General features: G+C 45.7%; 1 protein-coding gene across 1 annotated transcript in view; it reads right to left on the bottom strand.

The window, feature by feature from the left end:
• LOC147692004 (cytochrome P450 2F3-like) overlaps positions 1-24,391 on the bottom strand; it is a 753,496-nt gene that overhangs the window by 44,837 nt on the left and 684,268 nt on the right. Inside the window, exon 9 of the mRNA XM_086938297.1 lies at positions 23,527-23,668. Within this exon, the coding sequence (XP_086794423.1) occupies positions 23,527-23,668 (142 nt within the window). The remainder of the gene's footprint in view (positions 1-23,526; positions 23,669-24,391) is intronic.

The following is a 24,391-nucleotide window of genomic DNA, read 5'->3' as shown; positions in this document are numbered from 1 at the left end:
GGTAATCGGCATCTACAGTGAACGTCGGGGGCAACAGATTTGCAACAAAACATGAGCCCATGAAGTCTGAGGGCAACCATGTATATGCACGATCATGACAGATGAAGTACGTACCCTTTGCAGCCAGAAACACAGGGGTCGGGGACATTGACAGAAGGTAACTTTCAGTGCAAGCACTTACTCCAAGTGAGGCTTGCGAACCACGACCCACAAGACAAAAATTACCAGTGTGGGGTACGACCCATATTGGAGACGAGCTTTTAAGCTGCTTTTCATTAGTGAACATACTATATTCCCCTCTACTCAGGACCCTATAGGCTTGTACCTCTTCCTTAGGGATGAGAAAAGCATCATGGATCTCATCTTCCAAATCCTGTATTGCCATCGATAACACCCACTGGTACGAGGTAGGACCAGGTTTGGGGGAACGTTCTGGAGAGGGGTGGAAACCTAGTGCGCTTCGAAGCATTGTTTGGTATGCTCGAGCTGACCCTTGGGAACTATACGGTAACACCAGATATGGAATTCCCTTACCCGTAGTATGTGGCATCAACCCACACACCCAACAATTAGTAGTGTTAACCACTAACTGATGCTGATGGAGGAGCTGGATAAAGGAATTGTTGCGGAATTCTACACGTCTAGCCTGTTCGTGTTCCGGCAAGATGTGAAAGGAATGGGGAGAAACAGTAACAGTAATAGAAGTAAGGTTAGGGTAAGGAGTAGGAGTAGGGGTAGGAAGTAAAAAGTAAGACATAGCATAATACACCCCACCCGCCAAGAATGCAGAAGCAGTTAAAAACAGTACAAACAATTGGAATACAACACATTTAGTACGACTGAGTTTCTGCAGTTTGACTCTATACGCCTGAGCTCCTTCCAAATCGTTCAGCTTCGAAAATGCCATGTCCCTACGACCGTCCGCAACGTTTCTTGACGCACTTCGTTCTGTGCAGCAATAGTCAATCCCCAGGAGTTCCTAGGAACCGACGGCCTTTAACCTAGCGTCAAGACCTACTGTCCAGAAGGAAGTACGCGCGCGGCCCTACGGCCCTCAATACACAATATGTATTTTATTTAGCACAAAAATCAGCTGTGGAAGGAAAAAGATACAAAAAATCTTAATACATGTACAAACAATTTTCAATGATACGAAATGTTCAACGTTGATCAGGGGAAACGAGGATATTGCAGTTATCAGTTTCAGCAAAGCAAGAAAAATTTTTTATTTGTCCTTAGTATGAGAACGCAAAGAATATCGATGTTTCCCGGGACGTGTCTGTTCGTCGAACAAAGGATCCGTTGAAGGGACAGCGTCCTGCTGATCAGTTTGTTGATTTGGTCTTGAGTCTTTTGCTGACAATGTTCCAACAGTGGCTTTCTGCTGCGCTGAGTGTTCACCAACAAGCTGTGCGTCGCTAAAAGGTACAAACGCCGGCAATGTCTCTGCTTCTGTTGACGCAATGCCTTTCCTCACCCACGGGTCTGCCGGCAAAGGAATAGGGACTCGTTTACAATGGGTAGCATGTACCCAATTCTTCCGTCCCTCAAGACGAACGGCAGTCCTCGTGGCCAGGAGCACCTGGTGAGGTCCAACAAAACGGGGGTCCAGATTCTTCTTGCGTGAAAAGTTACGGGTGACAACCCAATCACCGGGCTGGAGCTGGTGGCCTGGACCCTCCGTCTGCGTCGGCAAGGCGTCGTAAACCTGTTGATGAATTAATCTCAGTTTAGCAGTCAAGTCATGTAAGTAGTCAATCAACATCGGATACTCAAGATCAACAAATATACCTGGCCTAGGAACCCCCCACACATTCGCAGGACGGCCGAACACTATTTCATAGGGACTAAGCCCTATTCGGGAGTGTACAGTCGCCCTAGTTGACAGTAATGCTAGAGGCAAAGCGTCAGGCCACGAAAGTCCAGTCGTAGCCTGAATCTTCGCAAGTTTTAGTTTAAGGGTGCCATTGTACCCTTCAACCAATCCAGCTGACTGGGGGTGATTGGCGCTATGGAATTTCTGATTAATTCCAAGGCCCTTACACACACTCTTCATCACACTTCCAACAAACTCACTTCCGTTATCTGACCACACGACTCTAGGCATTCCATACCGAGGAAAGTATTCCTTCAGTAGGATTTTCGCAGTAGACAAAGCAGTATTATCTTTGAGGGGATAGGCCTCGATCCATCGAGAGAATGCGCAAACCACAACCAAAACATATTTCAGGTTATTGCATCGCTCCATATGGATGAAGTCCAATTGTATCACCTCAAAAGGATACGAAGGAGGAGCAAAACTGCCAGGGGGAGTTGGGGTTCCTTTGCCAGGGTTGTACATTATACACACCATACAATTCTTCACCAGACGTTCAGCACACTTCGTAATACCATCATTCTTCCACACATCAGCCAACAACTTGCAAATACCTTTCGCGCTAATATGTGCTAACCCATGTGCCATTGTCACAACGGCCAGCACATACGCATCAGGCAACATCCATCTTTTCTGATCTGACAAATCAATCCAGCAACCATTCACATCCAACCTTCCCGTACTTTCTTTCCATTTCATCTTTTCCGTGTCGGTGGCCTCATTCTGAATAGCTTTCACGCTCTCTATGGTATTCTCACACATACTCGACTCTGTAGGCCACCTCACCGAACTCGTCACATACATTCGAGTGTTAAGGTTCCGGGCAGTCTCCTTAGCAATCTCATCTGCAAACGCGTTACCACGACCAACATCATCCGTCACCTTACGATGCGCACTACACTTAACAATCGCAACTTGAGCAGGCAAAGTCAATGCATCCAAAAGATCGTTCACGAGCTGGCCATGCTGTATTTTCGTGCCATGCGACGTGAAGAAACCACGTTCTCGCCACAACCGTCCAAAGCTATGCGCTACACCGAAAGCATACTGGCTATCGGTGTACACATTCACACGTTTCCCTTTTGCTAATACACATGCTCTAGTAAGAGCAATCAGCTCTGCAGCTTGGGCAGAATTCTGATTCAATCTCGCAGTCTCAACAACAGTATTCAACGTCACAACAGCATAAGCAGTAGTCACATCACCATTCGGCAATTTAAAACATGACCCATCCACATACAGGGTGCCGTCAGGGTCTTCCAATGGGGTGTTTTTAAGGTCCACTCGACCTTTTGTTTCCTCCTCTGTACGCAAGTAGCAGTCATGTTCTGCTACTTCATCTGACTCTGCACTAATCGGTAACAAAGTTGCCGGATTTAGGACATTACAACGTTTTATCTGAATGTGGCTTGCCAAGAGCGTCAATTCGTACCCAGACAACCTCGCACTCGTCAAGTGCTGAGTTTTCGTTCGATTCAAAAGAGTATCGACTGCATGCGGAACCATCACCGTAAGCATATTATCCATGACCAATCCTGCTGATTGTCGGATAGAGACCGCAGCTGCCGCAGTTGCTCTCAAACAACTCGGCAATGCTCTAGCTACTGGGTCTAAGGTCGAGGAAAAATATGCACATGGACGTTGCTTACCACCAAAAGGTTGCGTTAAGACACTCAACGCACAACCTTCTCTCTCGTGAACATATAACGTGAACGGCTTGCTGTAATCAGGGGTACCTAACACAGGAGCCGAACACAATGAATCACGTAATTCAGAAAAACTTTTCTGACATTCTTCCGTCCATGGTAAAGGAGTTGAAACATCCTTGCACGTAAGAGCCACCAATGGTTTCGCTAGCAATGAAAAATTAGGAATCCACTGCCTGCAGTACGACGTGATACCTAGAAAGGCACGCACATCTCTCTGGGTTTGTGGCACAGCCATTCGCGCAATCGCTGCAATTCTCTCTGGGGTCAATCTCCGTCCCTCCTTTGACAATAAGTGACCTAGATAGGTTACTTCTTGACAACAATATTGGAGTTTAGAAGGTGACACCTTGTGATTTAACTCACAGAGATGTTGCAGCAACGATACCGTAGCAGCTTTGCAAATGTCCTGAGTATCAGCAGCCACCAATAAGTCGTCGACGTATTGGATTAAAGCCGCACCAACCGGCAACCTAAACGCATCCAGTTGACCCTTCAAAGCTTGACTGTAAATCGATGGACTTTCACAGTAGCCTTGAGGAGCGCGTTTGAACCGGAAGCTACGTCCACCAAGAGAGAAACCGAAAAGGTCCCTGCTCTCTTCGGCGATCGGGATGCTGAAAAACGCATTTTTCAAATCAATCACCGAGAACCACGAAGCAGTAGCTGGAACCAGAGTCAGTAGCGCCGTGATGTCAGGCACAACAGGAAATTGAGGAACCACAATTTTATTCACCTCCCGTAAATCGATAACAAAACGATAAACAGGCGGTTTGGTAGGATCAGTACGTTTAAGAATGGGCAGTACAGGGCTGTTGCACACGTTTCCCCGAGTCTCCTCAATAACATCTTTCTCGATCAAATCATAGATGATCGCTAACAAAGCTCGTTCACCATCAAGGGAGATACGGTACTGGGGAATACGTGGCAACCGCACATTAGATTTCAACTGAACAACATAAGGGGAGATATCAAGTAGGCCCACATCGTTTGGACCCGTCGCCCACAAAGACGCAGGAAGAGAATCCAATTCCGGTGGAAGCTTATCGAGGGACAAATACATAGGAGAGACTACTTTCTCTCCGAACGTAAGCTTTACACCCGCGGGAGAACAATACAAAGTTGCATACAAACGTTTAAGCAAATCCAGGCCCAAAAGATTTTCACCACAACCAGTGGTTAGAATCAACGGAGCTTCGAGCTCACGAGGCCCAATTTTAAGGGGCAAAGGGCGCGAAACTGGATTGCTAACGGGGGCGCCAGAGAATCCAACGGAAACATTTGTTAAGCCAGACAAAGGTGCGCCAGGGAGTTTCGAATGCATGATAGAACTTTTCGCTGCACCAGTGTCCAACAGAAAAGGCTCAACGACGCCCGATGTAGCAACTGCGACGTAAGGCCCTCTCTGATCAACCGGAACTGATACCACTCCCTCTCCTTGTCTTTGGCTGTCCTAGTAATTACTGTCGTCAGTTCCCTGATCGACGTAATAATCGTCTACATTGTACTGCGCAGATCGTCCTTGTGATGATCCACGTTGGTCGAAACAATTATTAGAATTTGATGAGTTGTCAGAACGGTCGTTCTGAACACCACGACCTCTACCACGTGATGCATTCTGTGAACCACCACGGCCTCCTCTAGACGAATTACCACTATTACGATCATTTAAAGCAGGACAATCAAATTTAATGTGTCCCTCCTGTCTACAATAAGCACATTGATTGTACCCTAATGAAGATCTGTTGAAAGAGGAATCATTACGCGACTGCGATCGATTCGATTGCGACTGAGATCTATTCTGTTGAGGCGCATTCTGATTAGAACGCGGCGGATATGCTTGTTGCAACAACACTTTAGTTTTCAGCTCTTTTGTCTTTTTATCAGCGCGGTCAGTTTCCTCTTTTTCTCTATTTTCGTAATATTGTGCCGTTGCCAGAATCTGAGCTGAGGTAGAAACGGCCCACGCACTTTCTGAATTCTTCAATTTATTGCACAAGTCGGGCAATAAGTTCGATACAAATTTGTCCACAAACAGCCGTTGTCCACCCTCAGTACCCATATCCTGTCCACTATGGTCAACGAATGTTTCCTCAAACCTCGTAAAGAAGTCTGAAACACTCTCATCTTTCTTTTGCTTACAGGCTGACAACTTGTCCCAATTTACCCTCATGGCTGGCATGAGCGTTTTCATTAATGTAATGATTCGCTGGGGAAGAAGTTCAATCAACTGATCGGGTTTAGTAGCAGCCGCTTGTCCAGCGTCTGCCGCTGTAATAGCAGCCCAATCACCACCTAATTCATTTGTGTGATCTTGGTGACGAATCTTAGCCCATACCGGTTGCGGTACGACATTGCCAAACAACATGTCGATATCGGCAAGATTCATTACCGTGGCATCTACGAGCTGTGATAATTCCTTATAATACCCAGCAGGATTTTTGCGAGGATCGGGCAAAGTTTGTTTCACCTGAAGCACTTCCGATCGTTTCCATGGGAGGTGTATCCACACTCTCTGGAAATGCGCCGGAACTGGCTGGGCACCAGTATTATCAGCTGGTACCCAAACCGGCGGAACTTCACGCATAGGATATTGACCAGGCTCGGCTTGTTGGCGTTCAAGATCCTCAACGAACAGTGCGTGAGGAATAGGAGCGAGGCGAAAAGACAGCAACTGCTCGATAGCACGTCGGACATTAGTATCGACTATCAGTCCAGTAGCGAACTGAAGCCGAAGATTAGACAGGGCGGTCAGCACCTCGTCAGGCGCAACGGCCGCTATCTGATCATGTAAAAGTTTACACATTTCGTCAAACACATATCTCTGAGTCGGTATGTTGAATTGACTAAATGTTTCAAGAACAACTCGGGGTGGATTTCTCTGTGGATTGTCCATCCAACCCATCGCCATATTGTAGAGCGCAGCGCGTTCTCTATTAGCAGGGAGCTGGCTACGTCTCTGAGGACCATCAGAACCAGCGGACCCAAAAACAGGTCCGAGCGACTGAAAGAAGCTAGCCGCAATGGGAGAATTACGGTTACGAGTAGAGGGACAAGAATAAGACACAGGACTAACAAGAGAAGGAGTAGAAACAGTAGCAACAACAGGGGTTAACAACACAGGATCAGTAGTGTGAGCAGGAGTATGTGGAAGCGGAGGAGCAGTAGGAATAGAAACAGGCACAGGAGCAGGAACAGTCGGAAGAGCGGGTGCAGGTTGAGGAACAGGCGGAGGAATAACAGGTGTGAGAACAGGTACGGCAGGGACCACAGGAGCTGCGGTACCCTGTACGTACGGAGGTGGCGACTTCATAAGATAGGACATTAAAGGATCCTCAACTGCCTCTTCCTTCTTATCTGACTCCGTAGGCAAAGCAGGATAGCATTTATCTATGGTCATACGTTGCAGCCTCTCAAACACTTCCTTATCCTTATCCTCCTTATCACGCTGAAACTGCTCAGCTTTCTTCACAATAGTAGCAACATTATCTCGCTCACTACGTTTATTCTGTCTGATCTCTTTCTGTCGGGCTTCTTTGCGCCACAGCCGAAAGGCATCAAACATGGCCGGCCTAGATTTACGTTCAAACAACTTAATTTCCAAATTATCTAAGATCGACGCTTCGAAGCTACCATGAGGTGGCCAACGAAGATCGCCGTCTTTCTTTGTATATTTTATCCAATAATCGTTAAAAGCAATCGGGCCTAGCCCATGTTTGCTATATAGGTCATAAGTAGGAGTTCCTACCGGAGGTATCGGACACGAGTCCTCCAGCAGGGAATCCGCACCACAAGATCTAAAGCAACTGAACAAAGTACTGCGACCAGGCATCTTGCACGCTAGCCGAGTTTCACAAACTTCAAGGGTTACGGGATTTACCAAGTCCCAGCAAGAACAAAACCCTCGGTCTTTGGCGGCTGCAGTCGTCAAACAAATACCACAACAAAGTACGCTTAGCAAAGTGTCACCGACAAAAACACTCACACAGCGTGTACAACAAAAACAAACACTAGTGTTTACAACAAAGACACTCGCTAAAGTGTCTACAACAAAAAACACTCGCTAAAGTGTTTACAACCAAGGATTCTGGGAGCGACCCACAAATACTTAACTCAAAGATCAATGGCGTCCTCAGGAAGGCCCGTCAATCGTCTCGCTATACAAAAGGTCTACGCCAGGCGCCAAAACAGGTCTACAGTCAGGGCAGCAGTCCGTCGCAGCCGTTAGGAGGCGGGAATCTTCGCGGGAAAAGTCTTCGGGCCACTTATTTCGACAACAGGATCGATGAAGCGGGGTGCACCTTCCCTCGGAGATTTCACACGAAGTTCCTCACGATCGTCGGGCTTGGACCGGTACCACTGATGCAGCCCCACGTTGGGCGCCAACTGAAGGACTGGGTTCTTTTGGACCCAGCGGTGCCAGGGCACAACACCTGAAACCTTCGTGGGTAACCTGCTCCGGCGTACAAGTCACAGAGACACGGGACACTTCCTTCGGCGTCAAAGAGTCAAGGTTTATTTACTGCAGGGAACACAGAAGTCACGACAAGCACAACACGTGCAACTTGGGGAGACTGCTTCAAATTGGTTTTGTGGATCGCTCCTTTTATACAGTTTTTACCCATAGGCTAACATTGAACACAAAGGTTTACAACTCAGTTCCCACATCTAGCTCCCAGAGGGGTCGCTTTGGTCGCTTTGAAACATACAAGGTCCGGAACATAAGTGCGGAAACATTTGGCGGTTCCCAACTGTAAAAACCCATCTTCCCACCATTAGCAAATTCCAATCAGCAGTAAAGTAGATCGAAATAGGAACGAAGACAGGTGCAGAGGAAGACGGGGACAGTGGGGAGATCGGAAAGGGTGTAAAAGGGGAGGTGTCGGGAAACACGAGATACAGGCATCAAAGGGACGTGCCTAATGAGATGCACGGCTGAGACAATAAGTCCGTGCGGCAAGATGAGCCTCGAGCGGCGCCACCTGCCTTACAGTAGCAACCCCCTCGTCATAAAGACACTTTCAAAGGACATGTGTCTTCCACAAATATCTTGGGAGTCCCAGGGTCGCGAAGCGGACAACGTCCGTTCGCTGACTACTTGAGGGCAAGAGACAAAATGGATGCCGTATCTAAGATGGAACCCGTGGGTACAGATGAAATGCCCACATAACAAACGAACGGTTTAAGTTAGCACAGCGAAACTGCGCACACCTACTAAACTCGTCATTTGCGGTTCATAGATACTAGACTCGACCATATTCGAGCGAGTCGAAAACACCACTTACAATTGTCACGGAACCTCAGTCTAACACAACTGAGCTGGAGTGTACACAAACTGTGAAGTAACAAGAAAAACTAGATGATCATACCATTGTGTGTATCTATTAGGCATGGTCTGAAATTTTGTTCCGCGAGCGGAATTTGCAGATTTTCCGCGATTTCGCGATCCGCGAATCTCACGAAATCGCTGTAAATCCGCGAATCAGCGGGGACGAATTTTCAGCCAAGCACTAACAGGGTTACAGCAGCAGGTGCAAAAGTTGAAGCTAATTTTTTGTAACCTTTTACAAAAGGGTTACAAAGAAATTAACTTCAACTTGGGCACCTGCTGCTGTAAGCCTATAAGTGCTTCCTGGCACCTCATTGCCTACTTGCAATTACTCTCTGACCCTGCTCTGACCCTTGAAGCAGGGTCAGAGAATAGATACAAGTAGGCAATGAGGCGCCTGTCACGAAAATTAAACCTCAACAGGAAGCACTGACAGATATAAAAACAAGCATTTGCAATGCAATATGTCTCGCATTAGGAAAGTTTGAGCTATTGGTCTTGTAAATGACAATTTTTTAAATTTATGTGTTGGTTTTGAAAATAGCTAAATGAATAGCTTTGTCATTTACAATGCCAATAGTTATAACTTTTCGCAAATGTGACACCTATAGCATTTGTAATGCAACATGTTTTGTATTTACGTGACTTAGCTATATTGATATTACAAATTACAATGGCTTTTAATTTTTTTAAATAATTAATACTTAAATAAAAGTGATTTTAATTTATAATGGCAATAGCTTAAACTTTTGTAGAGAACTTTTGTGAAGAATATGTTCAGTGTATTTTATTGTGACGAAAATCCAAGAACAGAAGTGAAAAATTAACATCTTTTTGTGACATTTGTAATAAAGTTTGAAACATTGAGAGAACATATTTGAACCAGTTGTTGTTGAATGGTTGCACAGATTGATGCTAGGGTGGTGCTGAGTGGTGCTGTGGTGGTGCTGAGTGGTGCTGTGGTGATGCTGAGTGGTGCTGTGGTGGTGCTGAGTGATACTGGGATGGTGCTGAGTGATGCTGGGGTGGTGCTGAGTGGTGCTGTGGTGGTGCTGAGTGATGCTGTGATGGTGCTGAGTGGTGCTGTGGTGGTGCTGAGTGATAATGTGGTGGTGCTGAGTGATACTGTGGTGGTTCTGAGTGATGCTGTGGTGGCGCTGAGTGGTGCTGTGGTGGTGCTGAGTGATGCTGTAGCGGTACTGAGTGATGCTGTGGTGGTGCTGAGTGGTGCTGTGGTAGTGCTGAGTGATGCTGTGGTGGCACTGAGTGGTGCTGTGGTGGTGCTGAGTGGTGCTGTGGTGGTGCTGAGTGATGCTGTGGTGGTGCTGAGTGGTGCTGTGGTGGTGCTGAGTGATAATGTGGTGGTGCTGAGTGATAATGTGGTGGTGCTGAGTGATACTGGGGTAGCGCTGAGTGATGATGTGGTGATGCAGAGGGCAGAAAGGCACAAAAAGCAGTCTAACAAAGGGCAGAAGGGCAGAAAAACAAGGGAAAAAGGAGTCTATGAGGGCAGAAGGGCACAAAAAAACAGTCTAACAGAGGACAGAAGGGTAGAAAAACAAGGGAAAAACGAGTCTAACAGAGGGCAGAAGGGCACAAAAAACGAGTCTAACGGGGCAGAAAGGCACAAAAACGAGTCTAACAGAGGGCAGAAGGGCACAAAAAATGAGTCTAACAGAGGGCAGAAGGGCACAAAAACAAGGGAATAACAGAGGGCAGAAGGGCAGAAAAACAAGGGAAAAATGAGTCTAACAGAGAGCAGAAGGGCACAAAAAACGAGTCTAACAGGGGCAGAAGGGCAGAAAAACAAGGGAAAAAAAGTCTAACAGAGGGCAGAAGGGCACAAAAAACAAATTCTAACAGGGGGCAGAATGAATCCCGCCCTGCGTGTTTGTCCACGAAGATGAAACCTTTTTGTGCAATACCTCTACTCAACTGGAGTACTTTCTGCTGTCTAATCAGTAAGTGCTCCCTCGTTGGCTAAATGTATAGGGGCAGATTTACAATAACTAGCGCATCCCCAGGGATGCGCCAGTTATTGTGCGCTGCAGCTCCGCCACCCATGGTGCGCCGCATTTACAATGCGGCGCACCATGTGGCAAAAACGGCACAGATGCGTCATGCATCTGTGCCGTAAAAGCAGCGCATTGCTGGAACTGCATCGCGCTTGCGACGCAGCTCCAGAAATGCTCTGGGGGGCCCTATCTCCCTAATGCTGTATCAAGCCTTGCGCCTGCTTCAAGCAGGCGCAGGGTTTTGATGCAGCATTTGCCTAAAAGTGACTGAGTGAAATCTTGTAGATTTCACTCAGCCACATTTAGGTGGCGTTCCTGCGCAGGACCGCCCTCCCCTGCGCCGGAACGCCTCCTGATGGCGCAGGGCTTTACAACGTGACGTAACTCTCAGATGCGTCATGTTGTTAACACCCAGCCCCATGGCACATCTTTTGTGCTGCTGCTGTGTCACAAAAGGTCTCGGTAGAGGGTGGCAGTGGTGAACCAGAGGGTGGCAGTGATGAACCAGAGGGTGGCAGTGATGAACCAGAGGGTGACACTGATGAACCAGAGGGTGGCAGGGATGAACCAGAGGGTGACAGTGCTGAACCAGAGGGTGGCAGTGCTGAACCAGAGGGTGGCAGAGGGTGAACCAGAGGGTGGCAGTGATGAACCAGATGTTGGCAGGGGTGAACCAGAGGGTGGCAGTGGTGAACCAGAGGGTGGCATGGGTGAACCAGAGGGTGGCAGTGGTGAACCAGAGAGTGGCAGTGGTTAACCAGAGGGTGGCAGTGCTTAACCAGAGGGTGACAGTGGTTAACCAGAGGGTGGCAGTGGTGAAACAGAGGTGCTGTGATGAACCAGAGGGTGGCAGTTGTGAACCAGAGGGTGGCAGTGGTGAACCGGAGAGTGACAGTGCTGAACCAGAGGGCGGCAGGGGTGAACCAGAGGGTGCTGTGATGTACCTGAGGGTGGCAGTGGTGAACAAGAGGGTGGCAGGGGTGAACCAGACGGTGGCAGTGGTGAACCAGAGAGTGGCAGTAATGAACCAGAGGGTGACAGTGGTTAACCAGAGGGTGGCAGTGGTGAACCAGAGGTGCTGTGATGAACCAGAGGGTGGCAGTTGTGAACCAGAGGGTGGGAGTGGTGAACCAGAGGGTGACAGTGCTGAACCAGAGGGTGGCAGGGGTGAACCAGAGAGTGGCAGTGCTGAACCAGAGGGTGGCAGTGGTGAACCAGAGTGTGGCAGGGGTGAACCAGAGGGTGGCAGGGGTGAACCAGAGGATGGCAGTGGTGAGCCAGAGGGTGGCAGTGATGAACCAGAGGGTGGCAGTGGTGAACCAGAGGGTGCTGTGCCCATACACGACCACATGGATAACTTCGCCATGCAAGCGGCCCGCGAACACGCAAAAAGCCCCGCAAACGTGCAAAAAACCCCGCGAACACGCATGGCCAACGACGCGCTGCGTCATATACCGGAGCCATGGAATGTCTCGGCACCTCCCCAATCGGCTCAGATGCCAATTTCCGGAGTACCGACGGACTGATAGGCTGCCATAATGATAGCGCGACTATTCAGGGTTTTCAAACTTTGAATGCTCCTCTTGGTGGGAAGATAGAGGCCCTGTTTTCCTCCTGCTTTACAAAGATCTTTATACTTTTCCCGATGTTTAAAGTCTGTTGGGAAGTGCGACTCGTAAATTTGGAGTCCTATCATTTTTTGAAACAGTCATGTAAAATGTAGCTGTGTACTTGTTTCCTTCTCTCATAGAGCGGTGCTTCCCCTTTTTCCGGAGCCGTGGCCAGGTGGGGTGAGGTCTGTACCTCTTACGAGTCTGGTAAGATGGTTTCAGTTTCTTTATTTTGGCATTTGTAAATTGATCCAATGTTGAGACATCAGCACTTAGTTGTATAGTGCTACGGGTGTATATGATTTTTCCGGGTCGGCACGAACAGCGCGTACACACAGGACGCCAGCAACGGACACAGAAGTCCGCCTGGAGCTCGGCCACCCGACTGAAGCGCGCTAGTTACACGCGCGAGGTACATTGAGACCTCCATTGCAAAGAAACAGGTTGATAATTTCCCTATTTCTCACCACTGATTTTAGAGCACTTTATATTTATAATTTTCTTCACATTATTCACCTAGTGGTCCTGATGAACGCCCGTAAGTCCTAATTCAGGCAATTGAGGCAGAAACATGTCGACCAATTTTAAACCCCCTCATTATTTTTGATTCCTATACTCTGAGTGCATCTGTTACTCTTAATAAGTCCACGATATGCACTATTCAAGAGTTTACCAGACCCGAACCCAGACTTAATAAAAGTTTTCTATCTGGTTCTCCGGGCTTTTTAAATATCCCTTTCCTCACTGGCTCACTACTCTATCAACCTTGGGTAAGAACCTCCTGGTGGAGGCTACATAACCTAACCGACCTGATGATTATGCACACACGTGCTTAGCTAGCAGAGAACCAAGATATACCGCTAAGTTACCACCATACCCATCACGTGCATGAGGGTCTTTTTAACTGGGACACCCCACGTTTCTCCTGCATACCTAAGGTTGTGCAGGACTAGTGATCCTTCCCCTTTTGATTAGTATATTTACTCAGGAAACTGAATGGATCAGTTTTTTTACCTCCCCCCTTTGATCAGAGAGTATATGACTATGACACCTATCACTAGGATGGATACTTTTAAACCTGGTATATAATCATGAACTGAGCTTTGTACGCGGTGTTTATTGACAGGGCACCTATTTTGACTTCCATGTTTTCACTGTTTCTAGAGTATTTACATGACTCAGAAGAGTGGAGAAAACAATGCGGACACCTAGTGGACTCAGGTGATCTCTGTATCAGTTTTATTTTGTCTGGGTTTTGAGCCCTGGTTTGTTTCCTTATCACTTTGTTGCAGTAGCTATCAGTATTTTTGGTCCTGAAGAAAGCAATGACAGAACGTGTCGTTAATTGCTGAAACATGTTGACCTCACAGTACATCTAGGCGGTCTGAATTTTTGTGACTGTCACTGACTACTTTTTAATGTTGGAAGAGTGGGTAGCACCAGAATAAATTTCATTTTCAGTACCCCCTCATCCAATTTTAGTACACTTTTTTCTTATTCTTTACACACCTTTTAGTGCACTGCGACATCAGGCCTCCCCTTTTTTGTGCTAACATCCTCTTAATTGAGTAGCAAGGCCACAGCAAGACCTGTCTGATCGGTTGATGGCTCTTTCAAAACCTGGGCCCCCCTCCGTGAAAGCTAAGTGGCACCCCTAGAGGTGGTCTTGAAGGAATCCCAAATGATGAAGGGCGGTTCCGTGTGGTGACTGATGGTCATCTTTGCCTGACCACTATGTGGAGGGGTACCATAGGTATCCCCCCAAGCGCAGCCCCCCACTCCCCTGGGGGCCCGTATTGGGCCCTCAAAACAATTTCTGCCAGCCTTTCCATGGCGGCAACGCCATCATGGAAAGGCCCAGAAAAGTACCCATCATAATATGGATGGTGGTGCCTGATCAGCATGGCAACCATATTATCCCCCAGATCCGCACACCAGGCAATCGTAACGATTGCCTTTAGGCCGAAAAGTGGCAGACGGTCTTTCCGTCTGCAGCTGTACCATCAGGCACAGATGACGGGCGGATCGCCACCACCGGCCAGGCGGTGGTGATCTGCCCACGATCATAAATGGGCCCTTAGTGATTACATTGTTTGAATTTTGAATCAGTGCTGAGATCCTGAAGATTTTCCCATTACCTTTTGAGTGCGTACATGATCTCAGTACTATGTTAACTACATTTCACTCTTAAAGATTAGTATATAAATGATGGGAGTTAGACAGCATTATTATTCTTCAAAAAATTAGTGTGGCTGAATGTTACTGTGGCTTTGTTTAGTCACTTGTTTTCTTACCCAATATCCTTCATGCAAACCCGGTCTTTCTTACTGGTGACACAAATGTAGGTTTAATAATTTGTGGTTGGACCTCTCCTGTATCTCACTTTTTTATAACTTTTTTTTTCTTTCGCAAGTGAAATGTAGATATACAGTTTTTCTTCGTCACGCTCTCCACTGACTTCTGGCACAATAACTTTTTTCCAAATCTGATTATTTTTCACTGCAGGTATGCAGGTTGTCTCATAACTGCATCTCCTACTTAAATACCTGAAGTCTTTAAGTCTTTCTTTTATGTTTATGACTTTGTGTAGTCTTACTCATAATGCCTTTCTGCTTTCCTCTGACTGAGTGGATTAGGATGTCTGTGCACTGTGCCCATAGCCACTAGTACTGAAAGAAGCTTCTGTTAGGTCAGAGAGTTAGTGATATAAATGAATGAGTTGGCAGAGATCTATGGGGCAAGATTTCTAGTACATAGCATATTCAGTAGAGAACACATAGTTTAAAGACAATGGTACAAAATCATAATTTACTGTAGTTATTCCTCACTAAGCTTCAGGTGCCTGGATAATTCCAAAAATAGTCAAGCAAGAATGAGATTGGCGGTTCGTCCGTTGGGGGCGTTGCCCCACTAGCCATGGACGACCGTCACTGCATACATACCAATTACCGAGTCATAATGCATTTATTTTGAGCCTTGAGGTTGGTCGGAGTCACTAACTACAGTGACGTCATCGCGGAAGGGTGTGGGGGCCAGGCCTGCGGCAATGAGTGGCAGGCTGGGCTGGCAGATAGCAGCAGCGTGGCAGGGAGGGCAGGGGGCAGCAGCAGTGTGTGCGCATTTAGGACAAGTCATTTTTATGACTTGCCCACGCATGCACACACACGCAGTAGACCCTTCCCTCCTCCTCCTCTCCTTGCACTCACACAGGCAGAGACCCGGGGGATCCGGGTCTCATTATGGGCAGTATTAGCCCTGCTCCATATAGTCAGTGATTGGCCGGCGTAACAGCGTTGTCCTCTGTGTGGACGTCACCACGCCCTGACGTGGACAGGACTGCTACAAACCAGAGTCACGAGGAGAGTGGAGGCGTGCGTTCTCCCTTCCTCTAGAAACAGAGCTGTTACCAGGCGAAGGATGCTTGTCTTCCAGTCACTGCTGCCGGCTTCACCACAAGAGTTACTCGGAGCGGCCTGCTAAAGGATGCTTGTCTTCCAGTCACTGCTGCCTGCTTCACCACAAGAGTTACTCGGAGCGGCCTGCTAGCTGACCCTGCCTGTAGCATTGCATTGAACTGTGTTTCAAGATTACAAATACTCTCCCAGACCGGCTAATCAGAAAGATTGTCAAATCCTGTAGTGAAGCAGACCGAACCAGCAGGAGACTTATGGCTGAGTCGCCAAATGGTTAATTTTTTGTTGGAATGGATGCTCTCTCTTCAGACAGTTTGTACAAATGCATCGGCATTTGAACTGTCTAGTTCCGTCATTAATAACAAGTATGAAGGAATATGTTTTTATCAGGCATTGTATGGGAGAGCGTGTCAGTTCTTTCAAGTTGCTAGCCGAGCCCTGCCTATTTATCTACGTCTGAAGGGCAAACACGGCTTCTTAAAATCCCTGATTCACCTGAGTCGATCCAAATCGGAATCAATATTACAATTGAGGTGAGCTAGCTCTGGTTGCTTGCCGCTGTGCACAAAGCACTGTACTGCTGCAGGTTGCTGTCCGGAGGAGTACTAGGACAGTGGGGCTATGACTACTTTGAACTCGGCGGGAGTTGGGCAGTTCACAAGGTAAGGCCCAGGCGGGCATTTTTTAACTTAAGTAGGCCCGTTTAGCCTGTCGCATGGATTGATGTCGGGGTGGGGAGGGGGGCAGAGAGTACATTGCCAAATAGTTTAGTTCAGTTCTGAGTTCAACAATCGCATATCTTTTCTTTGCCCTCCATAAATGGAACAAAACGTTTATTCAAACGCTGTATTATTTCTGTGATTTGTAAGAAATCTTTCACTCTGACTCTAATCAAACAATGGTGCATTTATGCAGGATTTTTCTTTGCAAGTATGAGATGTTGAATGGGCCCAAAGTTGGTTCTAATATATGTGCTTGATGTAGCAAGACCATTTGTTATATATGTATTGGGATTTTATGTGCAATCACTTGTGTTAGGCTGATGAGATTGTCAATTTCGGTTACAAGTTACCTAATGGACCCTGGATGGTGGAAGAAAAATCCTTTATAGCAATGCAATGTTTCTCTGAGATGTCATGCAATCTAAAATGTACTTACTGTTGTGGAGTGCATTGAGAAGACATTTACGATCCTTTGTGAAGGGACAGATAGCACGCCAAACATCGTTGGTCACTTGTGCGTATGAAATATTTGAAAATCTGAAATGTAATAGTTCTCTTGTTGCATTTTGAAAGTTATGTATTGCATTTTATGTGTTATTGCATACAAGATCTTGCCTTTCCTTTAACACAGCATATTATGTAGGCATACCGTTCAGGGCTATGCGTGAAATAGTTGCAATGAATCTGCATTGCCAAGAAATGGTGAAATGTACAAAGAATCTCTCTACCATCTCTGCTGCCTTTAAAAACAGGAGAATACAGTAGATTTTCTGTTCATCATTCTCAGCTCTGCCTGTAAGTGCAGCTGTACGCAAGTCAGTAGTACTAAACCTCAGCAGTGTTAACCCTTTCCATGCGGCCGCGATTCCCCTGGTGTGCTGTAAACAGCACAAACAGGGGCGGGCCGTGACGAACCCCAGCCGTCATCAGCACACGAGCACCGTAGTGCTTGATGGCTGGGGTTCGTCATCAGAATGGAAGGGGTTAAGATCCCACACCACTAGCAGGAAACCTAAAGCTCTACTGATTTCATTGGCCAAGTTGTACCTTAGGGCACTTATGGAATATGCTTAAAAGCAATTATGACTATTTGGACACCATCTGTAGTTTATATCTCGCTTCTTCTAGACCTGTACACCTGTGTTATTTATCTGTGTTGCTAACCAGATCTGTGTAATCTTGTTTTATATGAGGCACTCCGCTACTCCAGTCCTGGCTATATAAATACAGTAATAATAATAAGTAAAAGTTCAGCAATCATAAATAAGCTGTGCTGAGTTTAAATCGTTAGCTTCTGTGTGATTCCCTTCAGCATTGTTGCCAGAATCTCTTTGAGACATATTGGACCACAAATGAACAGCATCCAGACTATGCATAATTTTTTTAAAAACAAAATGGTTCCCACTGGGAATCCTGACATAAGGCTATAACATTATTTTTACAAACATATAAGCTGTTAAGGTGATATGACTGAAGTAAATGCTCATATTCTACTATTTATTTTATTTATTTATTTATTTTATAGCACTTATAGGGCGCACAGCTACCCACAAAGGGTTTCCCGGCGCCAGGATTAGCAAAGCACAAGACACAACAAAGGGAGAACAAACCAAAGGCAATTATTTGTCGAACAACCAGGCTTTTACGCTTTTCCTGAATCTCATATAATTTTCTTCCTTGCGTATATGAATGGGCAATGTGTTCCAAAGAGTTGGACCCAAATATGAAAAGGATCTCTCACCCATTCTAGCCCGTTTGTACCTTGGCACCGCGAAGTTCGCTGATGTACATTAGCGGAGACTGCGGTTGGGAAGGTAAGGCTTGGCAAGGTCTTGTAGATACTTTGGGGCAGTACCAGCTTTGATTTTAAACAGATAGCTCAGGGTTTTAAAGCGAATCCGGTTTCCAACCCTGAGCCAATGCAGGTCCCTAAGATGTTTGGTGATCCTGGCGGATCTAGGGATTCTGCAAAGCAGTCTGGCAGCAGCGTTTTGCACGAGTTGCAAGCGTCTTATTACTGCTTTGTTTGAGCCCAGGTACAGGATGTTACCGTAATCAAGTCGAGATGTCACTAAGGCATTGACTACGGTCTTCTGGGTGGTAGGTGGTAACATCCAGACAATTTTGCGTAGCCATCTAAGAATGGTGAAGCATATGCCTGCCACTTTGTTGGCTTGCTGTGTCATAGATAAACTGTCATCTATGATGACCCCAAGGTTTCTGACCTGAGAAGCTGGTGGCGGGAGCTTACCTAACGACGTCGGCCAATGGGGATTGCTCCAAAGATCTTTACTATTCCCTAGGAGGAGGATCTCTGTTTTCTCCCCATTCAGTTTAAGTTGGTTAGCCGACATCCAGCTAAATATTTCGTGAAGGCCTATTTTTAGTGCAGACGGGTCAGATTTAGAGAGTGAAAACAAAATTTGAGAATCGTCTGCATAGGTCATTAAGACAAGACCGAAATTTTCTGCAAGGTTGGCCAGTGGTCGTAGGTACAAGTTAAAAAATAGCGGACTCAGGATAGATCCCTGTGGTACACCATGGGGAGAGTAGAATACATCAGAACATGCCTCAGAAGAGGTGATCTGGAAGGTGCGGAGGGATAGGTAAGATCTAATCCACTCTAATGCCCTGCCCTCGACACCACTCTCCTCCAGCCTGACAAGCAGTCTGGAGTGAGAAATGGTGTCAAAGGCCGCACTTAGGTCCAACAAGACCAATGCCACCATTTGGCCATCATCCCTAAGCTCCCTGATCTTTTCTGTAACCCCGAGCAGAGCAGTCTCGGTTGAGTAACCACTCCTGAAAGACTGGGACGGATGAAGTAGGTCATTATTTTCCACATAAGTTGAAAGAGCCTTATGGATGTGCCTCTCCAAAATTTTGGAAAAAGCAGGCAGTAACGATATTGGTCGATAATTGGTCAATATCGTAGGGTCGGCGGCCGGCTTTTTGAGCAGGGGACTGACCATAGCATGTTTCCATAAGGCAGGAACTGTGGCCTGTTCTATGGAGGCGTTAAGTATCTCTGCTATGGAAGTCATGGTAGAGTCCTCCAGTTGACCAATGATGCTGATAGGAATGGGGTCACGTGGGGAGCCCGATTTGATAGATTTTAATAGTTCCTTCAGTTGATCCAAAATAATGGGAGGCCAAGCTTCAAGGTGACAACTTCCTCTAGGGACTTGGGGGGTGTTGTCTTGCTTGTGTGTGATAATACTGTTTCTGTCAGAGACAATATTCTCAATCTTTTCAGTGAAAAAAGACGCCAGATCCTGGCACTGCTGAGTATTGAGAGGGATAACCTCCGCTCTTGAATTCTCTCCAGCCAACTCTTTTACAGTGTTAAAGAGAGTCTGGGATTTGTTTACGGCCGTGTTAATGGTAGTAGTAACATAGCATGCTTTGGCTTTCTACTATCTAGATTTTGTTTAAAGATCTTTGTCCATAGATGAATTTGAGAGCCATTATGACAGATTCTTTTGGCAAAATATAATAAATAAAGAATGTTGTGGGCTTAGTGTGTTGGGAAGGAAGTGGGGATGAGACCAAAGTGTGGTTGTGAGTTTAGGTGGCAGGGGCTGAAGAACGAAGGCAGCAGTGGCTGGATGGTAGCTCAGCATTAGTACATGCAAAAATAAATAGATTAATTTCCACTGGTGGAACAAAGCAGATTGAGGCACATCTTAATTGAAAAAATGTCATGTAATAAGGAGTGGTGAAAATAGTCTGATAGAGCAGTAAATTAACAATAAAAATGGGAGTAGGAGAACTCGATTTGTGCTCACTTCAATGTTTGCCCACTTTCCCAGAATGCATAGACATTCATACTGGCAGGAAGGGTGCACAGTACAACTTTGCTTTCTAAAATGTATTTTAAAATGCACCATTTGCCCACTCTTTTTTCAAAGATTTCTCGGTGGAGAACCCCCCGAACCCTCCTTCGGTTGTTAGGGCTTGCTTGCTCGCCGCGGTACACTCCATCTAAAATTTTACGCCCCCCCCACTTTCAAATGTCACCAGCCGCCTACATCTCAAATCCCTACTCAGGTTTAATGAATGTCTGCATGGCCAGAAGGTGGTGGGGTAGGTATCCGCACATGTATTTGTTTAATTTTGAGAAGTGGAAATAAATAAATGAAGGAACAATGTACAATAGATGGTTTTGCAGATTCCCACTACTGTGCTTATACCATAATCAAACCCAGCACAGCTTTGGTTTGCTTAATGTTCTGGTTATGCATAGTGCTTTAGTTTCTATTGACTTAATTCCAGAAGAGCTACTAGGGATGAGTATAGGTGGGCTATGCCTTAAGGCATTCTTTAATTTTATGAAAGAGCAATATATTGCTTCTGGTGTGGTTATAGTAGAATCTTATTGCAAAGTACAAAGCATGTTTAATTCGATGAATTAAAACCATAAACATTTATGACAGAGTGCAAGATTAACATTTTAAAGTGTTTTAAAGACATGATAAAAATAAACATCAAGAGAATTGTGGAAGCTTGGACCAGGAGAGATTATAGACAAAAATTTAGCATAGGGTCTGAGAGGAGTCGAAAAAGAAAGCACAGGCTAGTCCTCTGCTACTTAATGATCCTATTATGCATGCAACCCCAGCAGCTAATGTTATCGCTCCTGATTTTTCCATACAAATGCAGGGATATTGGTGTGGACCACACTATTAAGCGCAAAAAAATTAGTCATAGAGGCTGACACCATTAGCCATGAGGCTGCCTTATAATCTCGCTACTTAGCAATCTTGTTAAGTGAGTGTATCACAGCATTTTATGTTGTGGTTTCCATGCAAAGGAGTCATGGTGTTGGTGCATTCTGCGCTCTAATATGCAGAACTAAAATTATAATACTCTTGTGCAGATCATTATAATACTCTAGTGCTGCCCGCATCCTAAGGAGCATATATAAAAATAATGTAACAGGCCCATATTGACACCTCAAATTGTTTGTTGTGAAAATGAATGCAGAACCTTATTAATGTGCCTGAACATATGTTTGCCTTACTCCATGGCCTGTCTGCCTTTGCCTAGTACTCACTAAGCCCATCCTGTATCTTTATGACTGCATATTTTTTTCTTATATTCACAATAAAGGGCCTGATTTTAGGTTTAGCAGGTGGCCCTCCCATCTGTCAGGGCGGCAGAGGCCATTACATGTTTACAGATCACCGCCAGTCCAGCAGTGATCACTTTGTCTTCACAGGAACTGCTGTGATGCCAATTTCTCCGAAGGCACTGCATTTTTGGTCTGCGACTGCCATCTTTCTGATTGTTGCACATATAACTTTTTTCTTTTCAAAAGCACACCAAAATGGAGGTTTACTATTCAAAAACAAATAACTGCCCCACCCCAGGGCCGGACTGGCCATAGCAAGCACCGGGCAATTCCCCGTTGCGCTGCACGGGTGGGGGCCGGTTCTGGGCCCTTAGGGTCTGCTTTTGTTACAGGGCCGTTTTTGCAGCATAGCTGCAAAATTGGCCCTGTAACAAAATCGGGTGAAAACCGGCCCTGGCAAAGAGCTCGGCGGCACCTCCAAACCCCCCAAGTTTGGGGGTGGGGGTGGCCGAGCACTTTGCCGGGGCCGGTTTTGGTTCCCAGTCCTGCCCTGCCACACCCTAAGAGTTTTCACCTGTGTGTGGGGGTAATTTGTCCTTATTTTCTGTCCCTTCAGATTTTTCCTGGCAATGACAAACAAAAAATTAATCAGATTGTCTACTTCAAATATTGTTGGCAGTCTAATGTCCTTACTATGATGTCCAATACTCCATTGACCATTGGAGTAAGTATTCCAACAGCAGAGCCAGCAGGAGCATCACTGTTTTAAAGAAGTCATAATAGAGTGGGTTAGATGAAAGTTTTACAGGCAGGGTACTCTGATGCATTTGTTATTTTTATATAATTAGGATTGCAAACAATATTTTTTCATCTAAAATGTACAGCTCTTAGTTCATCATATCTATTTGCAAACCTTATGTGATTTTTATTCATGAAAACAATCGTAGAAATAACCTTCCAATTTTTATTTTATTTGTCTTAACCGCTTAACCGCGACGGCCATTCCGCTGTGGTGCGGCGGTTTAATCAAGTGGGCGGGGCTGCGTAGGCAAACAAACTTGTGCAGCAGTACAGAGGAAGTGCTTCTTGACAGCTGTTGGCTGACAGCAGCAGCAAAGGGGTTAAACACATCAGTTTTCCTCAGTAGTTGGGAAGATGTTTATTGTAAACCCTATTAGTATCTTTTTCAAAGTAAGATATTGTTTGTGTTGAATATACTATTCCCACTCTAGTCTGTGAAACAGAAGGAAAAGTGTTGGATTGCGGAGGGATACAATTTACTATTTCCGCCCCAGTCAGTGAAAATGGTTAGAGTCAGGAGGGGTAATAATTTACTATTCCCACTCCAATTGGTTCAACAGGAGGGAAAATGTTGGATTGCAGAGGGGTAAAATGTACTCTTCCCACTCCTGTCTGTGCAACAGTTGGGAAAGGGTTGGACTCGGAAGGGGTCAAATGTATTATTCCGACTCCAGTCTATGCAGCAGTAAAGAAAGCATTGTATTGAAGAGAGATAAAAATGTCAACCCCCACTCCAGTCTACGCAACAGTAGAGAGACAGTAGTTCACTCCAAACAAATAAAAGAACTACATTAAATAACAAGAAATATACATATTTTATTGTAATATATATATATATATATATATATATATATATATATATATATATATATAAATTAAACAAATTACATATTTATTACACTGTTTAATATCTATTTTAAATGAATGACTCATCTTTCAGAAAGAAGTACATAAAAGACAAGGTGATACATAAATAATACCTGCAGAAAAAGGCATGAACGCATCTTTCATTTGGAAACAGCCATTTTCATCCAGAAAGTTTGCAGGATCAAATATTTCAGGGTTGTTGAACTGTGTTGGGTCAAAATGTACTGATGTCATCAAAGGAATGAAGACGGTGCCCTGAGAAACAGATGATAGAGCATCACAAAATGTTAAAGAAACATATACCCAAAGCAGATAGTTTATTGCTGTTAAAATCAGGCTTCCTGTGATGATTTAGAAAATGAGTATACAGGCTGGACACTATGCGATTCTCGATCATTGTTCTTGCAGTCACTATTATCTATTTTGGGGACACGTGACTGGCCACATGATCACACTGCTTCATTCTTGCTCCTTGTGCTTTGTGGTGTAGATGAGTACATACTCCTGCTTTCACAATAATGTTTTGCTTCTGAAAATATGGACACACATCCTCAATTGGAGAGTACTTTAACCCAAGGTAATGGATAAAATGAATGCGCTGCTGAACAGAAAGTGTAACCAATTGATAAGGTCCTCATTATGAGCCATAGGGAGTGGTATCTCCAAGGAATACCTCTGTCTGGTGATTGAGTGGTTCGTTCAATCAATCAATCAATCAGGGCACTTGTAGAGCGCACTACATACCCGTGAGGGTCTCAAGGCGCTGGGCGCGTGCTGCTACTGAGCCAGGTCTTGAGTAGTCTTCTGAAGGCCAGTAGGTCTTGGGTCTGCCGTAGGTTGGTGGGGAGGGTGTTCCAGGTCTTGGCGGCGAGGTGGGAGAAGGATCTGCCTCCTGCTGTTGTTCTTTGGATGCGGAGGACAGTGCAAGAGCGAGGTTGGGCAGAGCCGAGCTTGCGGGTGGGGGTGTAGAAGCTGAGT

Source organism: Lissotriton vulgaris, chromosome 9 (assembly GCF_964263255.1).
Source record: "Lissotriton vulgaris chromosome 9, aLisVul1.2, whole genome shotgun sequence".
Taxonomy (NCBI): Eukaryota; Metazoa; Chordata; class Amphibia; order Caudata; family Salamandridae; genus Lissotriton; species Lissotriton vulgaris.
Note: the sequence above shows the minus strand (reverse complement) of the source record. Positions and strands in the feature narration are given on the sequence as shown.